The 10,715-nt window shown below is 44.1% G+C and overlaps 1 protein-coding gene across 1 annotated transcript in view; it reads left to right on the top strand.

The window, feature by feature from the left end:
• The window catches only part of lamc2 (laminin, gamma 2), a 14,971-nt gene continuing 4,256 nt past the window's right edge, over window positions 1-10,715 (top strand). Inside the window, exons 1-14 of the mRNA XM_054596636.1 lie at window positions 1-82; window positions 3,187-3,357; window positions 3,444-3,561; window positions 4,181-4,296; window positions 4,428-4,559; window positions 5,292-5,481; window positions 6,197-6,309; window positions 6,832-7,212; window positions 8,009-8,242; window positions 8,665-8,801; window positions 9,302-9,449; window positions 9,536-9,741; window positions 10,097-10,176; window positions 10,276-10,413. Of these exons, the coding sequence (XP_054452611.1) occupies window positions 1-82; window positions 3,187-3,357; window positions 3,444-3,561; window positions 4,181-4,296; window positions 4,428-4,559; window positions 5,292-5,481; window positions 6,197-6,309; window positions 6,832-7,212; window positions 8,009-8,242; window positions 8,665-8,801; window positions 9,302-9,449; window positions 9,536-9,741; window positions 10,097-10,176; window positions 10,276-10,413 (2,246 nt within the window). The remainder of the gene's footprint in view (window positions 83-3,186; window positions 3,358-3,443; window positions 3,562-4,180; window positions 4,297-4,427; window positions 4,560-5,291; window positions 5,482-6,196; window positions 6,310-6,831; window positions 7,213-8,008; window positions 8,243-8,664; window positions 8,802-9,301; window positions 9,450-9,535; window positions 9,742-10,096; window positions 10,177-10,275; window positions 10,414-10,715) is intronic.

Raw genomic sequence — 10,715 nt, 5'->3', positions numbered from 1 at the left:
ATGAGGAGCAGCTGGAGTTCACTCGCCATCGTTCTTTTTCTGGCTGCACTTTGTGCCGTCCAGGCCACCTACCAACACTACTGTGAGTACCTGAACCCTGCACACACGACTTTGACTTCTAAAGAAACGTTTTAGTGTTGAGGAGGTTTTTACTGAGGAGCAAAGTCAGTTTATTCCTTCACCTTCTGCTCCTCCTGAAGCTTAAAGAAGTGAAATACTTTAACACTGAGCTCTTAATGAATCATACAGTTTTTAGGTCCAGATTATAGCCAATAATAAGTTTATTTATAAGGCAGGTTTAAGAGCAAAATGTGATTCATAAATAAAAAGCAGTCAAAGGAATGAAAAACAGATTAAAAGAATAAAAACAACATCCAACTTTAATAAACTAAACCGGTCTAAATGACAGGAAACAACCTGATCAGGTGAAACACGAGTCGATTTAAAGAGAACCATATCCATCCCAGAATAATCTCTGGACTGAATCACAACATCTTTAGTTCAACAAAACAAAACCTCAACTCAAGGACCACTCACTGCTTTTTCCAGAGCGTTGGTGCATCGTCAGGTCTGATTGTTATTTTACAAACTAAACAGTGTGGTTTTATTAACGATCTCATATATGGCAAATATTATTACCCAAAATGAAGACATCATGTTTATTATGTTATCAGTATCAGTCCCTGATAAACCTCTTGTATTTAGTATAATATTCATTTTTTAAACATAAATCATTTAACCACCAAACAGAAGTATCGTGTTATTTTAATGAGACAGGAATGAGGATCATTTGAGCGCTGAATGACTTTTTTTTTGCAGTTTTCTTGTTTGATTTAAGTCTCTTGTGTCTTTTATGTAAAATGTATTTAAGGTTGTTTTTTGGTCTGTTATTTGTGTTTTTATGTGGTTCTTGTTAATAAGAATAACATTCTCAATAAGAGTAAAACATGGTTAAATATGGTTAAATAAAATAAAATAAAACTCTCTTCAGTACAAACATGAAATCAGTTCAAAATCAGGTCTTTAAGTATTTCTCATAAATTGTGAAAAAACTTTTTTAAGACAATAAAACATTTGTGAGCTGAGAAACATTAAATCCTGAGGTTTGGTGATCACTTTGACATCATGACTTTGTTCTGCATATTTCATGTCTACGGATAAAGAAACATTTAATTTAATATTTACTCGTACTGTAATCCTGTCTCAGATGAACATTAACTGTTATCAGGGAGTGAGTCACGCTGAATCACCGTCTGACTGATATCTGAGGTGAGGCCCGACGCTCAGACACAAGAACAAACAGACGCACCTTGAACTCCCGACGATAAATCAATCCGTCATAAAACAAACTTGTAACATCAACAACTTCTACTTTACCGCCCTTTAAAAGTCCTTTGTGTTTTACTACATCAGGACAAACACTAGTCCGTTTAGAGAGAAGAATACATCTGCCGTTATTCTGTGTTTCTGTCCTCAGTACGTTTCTAAGACTAAAAGCAGACGGCCGTGGAGCTAGGCTAACAGTTTCCCCCTGCTTCCAGTCTTTGTGCTAAGCTAGGCTAAACACACAGTCAGAGGATATGTTCCTTTAACATGTAAATGTAAATAAACTTTAAAAAGCACACAGTGACATTTAGCCGCTGCATTTAATCAAAAAGAGAAGAGCAGTTCCGAGCTCTGGTGCCTTGCTCAAGGGCATCCCGGCAGTACCCCGGAGGTAAACTACCGTCCACACTTCGTACTTTGTCCATTCAGGGACTTGATCCCGTGACCCTCCAGTTCACAAGCTAAGTGTCAGCTAGCAAGAGACGCTGCGTTAGCATTAGCTCCACTTTGAATTGTTTCAATTACAAATCAAGAGAGAGAACAAAGTTTTGACTGAATAAAATAAACTAAATATAAAAATGAACTTAACACGTTTTGTGATTATTGGGGCTTAAAAATAAGCCAACATGAAATCAGAGTTTCAATCCATCTGAATGTTGGGAATCCTGAAATGGAGGAAGCCGTCACCACCATTCTATCAAACTCTGTAGAAAACAGAAGAGACATGGTTGGAAATCAATTTTGAGACTGGTATCAACTGGTTTGGACTTCATTGACTGGTTTTAATTGACTTCGACTGGTTTTGACTGGTTTCGACTGGTATTAACTGGTTTAGAATGGTATTGACTGGTGTCCATTGGTATCGACAGTTTCACGAGCTAACGGTTAGCTTATGTTAGCTTACGGTTAGTGCGGTTAGCTCATGAGCCACAGCGTCTTGCCACACAACCCTTCATGGAGTCCCTACATCTCAAAGCTTCTAACATCATCTCATTTGTGAGGATCTTTATTTAGCTGAGTCACTTGAGAGTTTAATCTGAAACATGAAGTATTAAAACAAAGATGTCAGCCTCCATCAGCCTCCATCAGCCTCCACCAGCTGATTGTCCTGATTGATTCTTCTTCAAACTCTCTTTCCCTCCTCCCTGTCATGACATACCTTCACCACTAAGCCCTGTTTATGGGATGAATTCCTCGTCTTGGCTCACAGCGGGACAAGCAGCAGCCTGCTGAAGCTCTTTCATAATTCAAACGAAGCGTCGTCACAGAGGAGAGCGGTGTTGTTTTCTCAGAAGAGGCGTTGGCTGGTTGGGTGGGACTCTGGACGGAGAGGATTTGTCTTCAGGGCTTCAGGCTGGGAGGTGCAGCTCTCTCTGGGATTTATGAACAAACCGCAGAACGTACAAAGCGCTTCACTCTGTAAACACTGAAAACCACTGAGCCTCTTATGAAGAGAAGAGCTGGGCTTTGTCCTCACACGCTGCGACGAAACAACATGTTCAGAGTTCTTTAACATGTGTGGGTGATCCCTAAAGATTTGAATGATATTTCCAACACCATCATCGGTGCAAACTTTCCATTTTTTCCCATTATTATTAAAACTGAATGTGCAGTTTTAATTAGATGTTCTGATCTCATTCTTGTTCTCCAGATGATAAACCCATTAAATAAAAAACAAAGACATGGCCATTCTTCTTGCAGCACAAACGTGATTACAATTACTCTGTAAAAGATTTAATACTAAAAACAACCTGGATAGCAACTTAAAACTTTAAAGGACTTAGGATGATTGGTATAAATACATTTTAACTAACCAAAATGAATTTGCCTTCCCCTCCCTGTCTCCTCCTGCAGCGACAGCGCGTTGCGACTGTAATGGGAGGTCTCGGTACTGCCTCCGGGATGCCCAGGGCCTTCACTGCGTCGACTGTCAGGGAAACACTGTGGGCCGCCACTGCGAACGCTGCAAGGACGGCTTCCACCTGCTGGGGGCAGCACTGAGCTGCACGCCCTGCCGCTGCAACTCCACAGGTGAGAAACAACAGAATATACCTTTGATTAATGCTATTCCAGTGTTGGTAAAAGGAGAACCTAATCTAACGCTTCTGTGCCTCCAGGTTCCATCAGCGCCACATGTGACAGCAGGGGGCGCTGCAACTGTAAAGACGGCGTCACCGGAGATAAATGTAACCGCTGCCCGGGCGGACCGATCGGGCCAAACGGCTGCTCGCAAAGGTGAAGAAACACATCAGATCACATGATTCCTTACAAAGATCTCACATTTACATCAGCTCCTTAAAGAAGGCACTTCAACTGGCACGCTTTCAGTACTTCAACTGACACTTCAACTCCTTTCATCTATTTATCTTCAACTGACTCTTCAACTCCTTTCAGTACTTTAACTTCAACTGACACTATCATTTATTTTCACTTACTTACATTAAGTTCAGTTCTCGCACCTAAACCGACGCTTCAGCTCTTTTCAGAATTGCTACTTCAATTGACGCTTCAACTACGTTTATGACTTCCACATTGGCTGATTCTTTAACATATTTTGGTTCTTGCATTTCAATGGTCTCTTCTGCCTCTTTACATCATTTCTTACACCTTAACACTTCAACTCCTTTAATTGTTTGCACTTTAGCTGCCTCCTCAGTGCGCTTGAATTCCTTTCAGTGCTTCTGTTCCAACTGACACTTCAACTCCTTTCAAAGCTTCTTTAAAAACACTAAAGAATCAATTGCATCTCAGACATCACACTTACATTATCTTTATTTACTCTTTATGTTTTTAAAAAACCTATTGGCCACAAAATTCTTCATCTTCTTGTTTTTTTGCCCCTGGTGTTTTTCAGTCGTAAGCCCAGAGAGGATTCTGGGAGTCGGATCTGTTTCTGTTACGGTCACAGCAGCAGATGTTCTGCACAGTCCAGTTACTCCGTTCACAGCATCACCTCCACCTTCGCCGATGGTAACTTTCACCTCTCCACAATAAAAGACCTCCCTGTACATTTCAGAAGTGAACAGTGCATTCTGGGTTTAATTTCAAAATAAAAGCCTCAGAGAACATGAGTTGTGTAAGACCTGGTGCTGTGTCTTCAGGTCCAGAGGGCTGGAGGGCGGCGACGGCGCAGGGCGTCACCCCCAAAGACGTCCACTTCCGCTGGTCACCTAAACACCAGGACCTGGAGGTGATCTCCAAAAACAGCCTGCCCGTCTACCTGTTCGCCCCAGGTGAGAACAAGCCCCGCCTCCTTTATGCTGCCATCTGTCCTTCTGCCTTCCTTGATGATTTCTGTCTCCTTATTTCTTTTCCTTTCCTCCTCATCTCCTCCTACCATGTCTACTTGTCCTCGTTTCCTTTCCTTCTCCCTCCTCCCTTCTCTAACTGTCATGTCTCCTTCTTCTACCCCTTCTACTTTTTTTCACTTCACCTTCCCCTCCTCTCATTTCCTCCCCTCTCCGTGTGTCTCCGTCTTTCTTTTCCTTTTCTTCCCTTCCTTTCCTTCTCATCTCCTCCTACCATATCTACTTGTCCTTGTTTCCTTTCCTTCTCTCTCCACCCTTCTCCATGTCTCCCTTTTTTGTTTCCTTTTTTCTACTTCTCTTTTTCTCCTCTCATGTCATCTCTTCTCTCCTTTCTTTTCTTCCTTCTCATTCGCTCTCCATGTCTCCTTGTCGTTCTTTCCTTTCCTTTCCCCCCTCACATCTCCTTCTTTCCTACCTTTCCTCCTTCTCATCTTCTCTCCTCATTCCTCCTTTTCATTCCTTTCTTTTCCTCTCATCCACCTTGTTTCCTTTTCTGTCTTTAGTTGCCTCCTCTCCTCACTTGCCAGCCCCTTCTTTCCTCACCGCTCCTTTCCTTTCCCTCTTTTTCTCCTCTCCTACCCTCTTCGCATACATCCTTCCCTCCTCTCCTCTTGTCTCCTCCCTCCTGACCAGGTGTTTCTCTCTTCTCTCCATCAGCTCCTTACCTGGGGAATCAGTTGCTGAGTTACGGTCAGAACTTTTCCTTCTCCTTGCGTCTGGACCGCGGCGTCCGACACCCGTCCACCAACGACGTGGTTCTGGAAGGAGCCGGCCTCCGAGTGGCCGCCTCGCTGGGCGACCTGCGATCCATCGTCCCCTGTGGACAGAAAATAAACTACAGTTTCAGGTCAGAACATCAACCTGCAGAGAGATGATCCATCAAAGTCAATGACTCCTGATGTGATAGACCCCGCCCACCAAACGCCTCCATTCATTCTTTACGGCTCAGATTCAAACGTGACCTTCAGGGGTCGACCTCTTCCTTGTTCCCACTGAAACATTTTCTTTGGTGTCTGTAAGAATCAAAGAATCCTTCTGCTGTAATCAGAGAACGTAGAAACAGACTCCTCCAACAGAATCGTCATGGAAACACACAGTTTCTTTCATAAAACTCTCAAGTTAATACAACATAATTATACTTCATGTGCGGCAACACTCCCCTGAGGAAACACAGAAAGGAACGGTGCATTTAGTGGAGGACAAGAACAATGTTTAATAAATGATCATCAGGTTGTTATATTTTCTAACACCATACTAGAGGACATGCTGGCTCTGCACACTCAATGGTGTGATTTGACACATATACTGAGCTAATCTAGAAATTGATTAAGAGGACATGAAACACCCCGAACACATTCATTCATTCATGAAGTTTTCACAAATAAGAGTAAAAGCAGTTTTGTTTTCACATAATTTAACCTTTTAATTGAACGACATAAAAAAAGAGGAGCTCTAATTGTAGAAGATACAGATTCCAGTGGGATATTTGTTCCACGTGGTTTTACTGTGAAGGCAGAGAGTTCCCCAGCTGAAGAGTGAACTCCTCTCTTCTGTCTGAACAGGCTGGATGAGCAGCCCGGCAGCCGGTGGAGGCCTCAGCTCTCGCCCTCGCAGTTCCAGACGCTCCTCCAGAACCTCACCGCCGTCAAGGTCCGGGCAACATTTGGAGAAAATGGTGAGCTTCCTTTTTTTTATACTGCCCTTCTTTCCTTCCCTCTCTTTTATTGACTTCCTTTCCTCATTCCATCCACCGATGCTTCCTTTGGTTAGTTTTGAAGAGCGCTCTCTCTTCGACTTGTTTTTAAAGTCACATATTTGTAGGATGATCTTGATCTTTACATTACAGTACAGTACAGTACATAACATTACAGTACATTACATTACATTACAGTACATTACATTATATTACATTACATTACATTACAGTACAGTACAGTACATTACAGTACATTACATTACATTACAGTACATTACATTACATTACATTACAGTCATGTAGCAGACGCTTTTATCCAAAGCGACTTACAGGAAGTGTATTCAACATAGGTATTCAAGAGAACTACTAGTCACCAGAAGTCATAAGTGCATCTCCTTTCTTAAACAAGCATCTAAGAGTATAAACCAGAGCAAAAGTACAGAAACAAACTAATACGAACTATGACTCCTGAATCTTGAATGAACTGTTGTGTTTCTTCAGGACGTGGATATCTCGCCAACGTGCGGCTGGTGACTGCGCGGCGTGCCGATGGCGCCCCCGCCCGGTGGGTCCAGACCTGCAGCTGCCCGCCAGGTTACGATGGCGAGTTCTGCGAGCGATGCTCGGCTGGCTTCAGACGCAAGAGCCCGGCGGACGGGGCCTTCAGCCCCTGTGAGCCCTGCAGCTGCAGAGGAGGCAGCTGTGACCCGCAGACGGGAGACTGCTACTCCGCCGACGAGACGCCCTGCTCCGAGGGCTCCTACCGAGACCCCTGGCAGCCTGGAACCTGTGTGAAGTGTCCCTGTCTGGACGGAGTGTCCTGCTCACTGCCTGCCGGGTCACTGACGCCCCAATGTGACCCCTGTCCAACCGGAAGCACAGGTTGGTCTCCAGACTATTACATCACACACAGTACCACCACTGTGATGTCACAGGAGATTAGAAATCTGAGCCTAAACTTTAATTAAGTGCTCCTCGCGACCTTTAAGTGCAACCTATGAGCTGTAGCCACAGACTGTATATAAGAAGTGGACGCAGTCGTCACGACATCACTCTTTGGTTTTTGCTCTGATGTTTTGAAGCCTTGAATTTTGTGATTGAGCCGTCGCCATCTTGTTGTTTGCAACCAGTGAGCAGGAAGTGACCATATTTGGACTGAGGAGGAGTGACGTAGAGACGCCGTATACGTCTCTGGTGTCGACCTGTCAATCAGTGTGTAGCCCCGCCCTAAAGCATCCCCTGCTTTATGGTCTGTTTGACTCTAAATGGAGCATCATTTACTAAATGAACATCATGCTGTATTGAAGAAGACTTGAAACTAGAGATTGAGACCATAAACTCATGTTTACAATGTTTACTGAGGGAATAAATCAAGAGAGAAGTAGAGTCATTTTCTCATAGACTTCTATACAACCAGAGGAGTCGCCCCCTGGTGGACAGTAGAGAGAAAGCAGGTTTAACACATGAAGCTCTGACTTCAGTCTGCAGAACTGGAGGTTATCTTCTGACTCTGACCTAAAGGGACCCATGATGCTCCCACATCCTTCTCGATTGTTGCGTTCTTTCTTCTCTGAAGTAAAACTGCATGAATAGTTGTTACACACACAAATACATGAAACTAAATATCTCCAGCAACATGACGCTGAACATGACGATGTGTGTCTGTTTGTCCCCTCAGGTCCTCGCTGTGACGTCTGTCAGGAGGGTTTTTACCGCGGCCCTCCTCGTGGCGACGTCGTGCAGCAAACCTGCAGGCCCTGCCGGTGCAACGGACACATCGACGTCAGCGTGGCGAGAAGCTGCGATCGCATCACCGGCGAATGTCTGAAGTGTCTGAACAACACGACGGGGCCGCGCTGCGAGGCCTGTGTGCCGGGTTTCTACCACGGCCGAGCCACCGACGCCTGCAAACGTAAGAACAGTCGGGACGCTCCCGATGCCTCGTGCTCTCCGCCCACTCTTTCATCTTTAAATGATTAGCAAGTAAAGTGCGAGACTTATCTAGTTCTTTTTATTCTAAATAAACATTTACTTCACTTCACACACAGGGGACTAAAAATCTTACAGACATTTTACAGACAAATGAATAAGTTGCTAGTTGAAGAAATCGTTTTTTTTATTCGAGCTACATTCTCCAAACCTGCTTTTATCATTTTATGTCAAAACTGTAACAGATCCGCCTCTAAATTCAAGATGTAAAGAAAAGAAAATGTTGAGTTTTTCAGATGAATTTGGCTCAGTTCAATTGGTTAAAGCTTTATTATCATAATAAACATGCAATGATCTGTGAAAGCGGAGTCTCACGGTTGTCCCCTCCCTTGTTTCGTGGACCAGCGTGTGACTGCGACCTTCAGGGCTCTGAGTCCAGACAGTGTGACGATTCGGGTCTCTGTCGGTGCAGACCGGGCTTCGAGGGTCTGAGGTGCCAGAGGTCCAACTGTCCCGCCTGTTTCAGCTCCATCAAGACCAAGGTAACAACGAGTGAACAAGGAACTGGTTCATCTTTAAGTTTGACGAGTTTGCGGTGAACTCACAAGATTAAAAAGTTAAACCAAACAATGAAAAGTCTTCTATTGTAACGTGTTCATGTGTTTCATTTAAACATAAGTTTAAATATCTCAACAGCTGTTGGATGAGATGAAATGTGGTTCATCATTCAGGAGGAATCGTGATAACTTTATTGATCCTCTGACTCTTCATTATAGCGCCATCATCAGGTCAACAAGTTACTTTAATTCATGACCAAATACCTGCAGAACTAAAGACATTCAATCAGCCTCATGAATAGCTAGCATTAGCATGCTAACAGACTAAGCTAAGATGGTGAACATGGACAAACAGGGGATCAAACCTGCGACCCTGTGATGAGTGGACGACCCGCTCTCCTCACATTGTGCTCACTGAGCTAAGACTTGGCATTGAGAATAACAAACGGGTCTCAATGAGATGGTTGAACTCTTGTTGTTTTCAGATGGAGGCGTACGAGATCAAACTGAAGGAGCTAGAGATTCTGATCTCAGCCGGTCCCAAACAACCCGGCAGGAATCAGATGGAGGCTGCTCTGAGGACCATGGAGAAGATGGTGATCGACCTGCAGTACAATACAGAGCTGCTGGAAGGTAAGAAGAACATTCACCCTGTTTTAAGACCTTCTCTCATTCAACGCACGATGAGAACATGACGCCACACCTCCTGTGTCCAATAGGACAGGAGAAGAGCCTGCAGGGCCGCCTGTCGTCCATCAGCAGGAGTCAGCTGGACGAGGGCCGGATCCTCCAGAACATCGCCGACACGGCGGACGACGTCAAACAACAACAGAAGACCTACAGGACGAAGGTGGAGGCGGTTCGGAGTCTGATGGTGGAGATGAAACGCAACCTGGACGAGGCCAAAGACGACCTCAGATCAGCTGTAAGACCCATAAAGTCAGAATGTCACATCTGGAGTTTAAAGGAGCATAAATGTGTTTCTCACATGAAATATATCGTTCAAATATTCCTTCAGTTACTAGAAGAAACATCAGTCTTTAAGCCTTCTGATGAATCAGATCAAAGTAGACGTGACGGGATGTTCGTCTGTTTCAAGTAGCAATTTCATAGAAATGAACTGAAACCGATGGATTGAAGGAAATCTATCGAAAACAGATTTAATCAGCTAGTAACCACAAAGGTGTGGTGATAACTGTGATAAAGAGGAAGGTCTACATGATGAAGATTGGGAGGTTTACTTTCCTCTAACAGCTGCCTTGTCTCCTCCTTCCTATCAGGAGATTCCTCAAGGAGACGCTCCGCTGGATTCCAACCCCTTCTCTTCTCTGGTGCCGACGGCCATCAGTCTGGCTGATAAGTGAGTCCGTCATATTGCTTTAATGGTAAACCAATGATAAATCTGATGAAGAGTTTTGACCCAAGTCTTCATCACTTCCTGTCTGTCCCCGTCCTGCAGACATCAGACGACAGCGGACGCTGTGCAGCAAACCACCAACGAAGCTCTGAGTGACTCGAAGAAGAGTCTGGCTCTGGTCCGGACCCTCATGAACAAAGAGAACAAAGTCAAGATGCTGATCGGAGATCTGAAAACCATGTGAGTGTTTTCTGTCAGTCTGAGTTCCTCCGCTTTAGGATTCTCATCTATAACAGGGGGATTATGGGTAAAATGTAACGGGCCGGTTCTTTTGTCCTCAGTGTCTGTTTAGCTGTAAAAAAAGTATTCGTCAATGACAAGAAGACAAAAGGTACAAGACTGTGGCGTTAGGAGGGTCGAACACGACGAGTCAACATAGTCCCACGCTTTAACCCTGGAATGGTTCCGTTTAAATGTTGGTGTGACCCGGTTTTAAGAGCAGAGGAGGTAGAGGTCGATCTTTGTCGGATAAATGTAGAAAT

This window comes from Anoplopoma fimbria, chromosome 3, assembly GCF_027596085.1.
Source record: "Anoplopoma fimbria isolate UVic2021 breed Golden Eagle Sablefish chromosome 3, Afim_UVic_2022, whole genome shotgun sequence".
Classification (NCBI taxonomy): Eukaryota; Metazoa; Chordata; class Actinopteri; order Perciformes; family Anoplopomatidae; genus Anoplopoma; species Anoplopoma fimbria.
The sequence above is the reverse complement of the archived record's forward strand: the minus strand, read 5'-3'. Positions and strand labels throughout refer to the sequence as shown.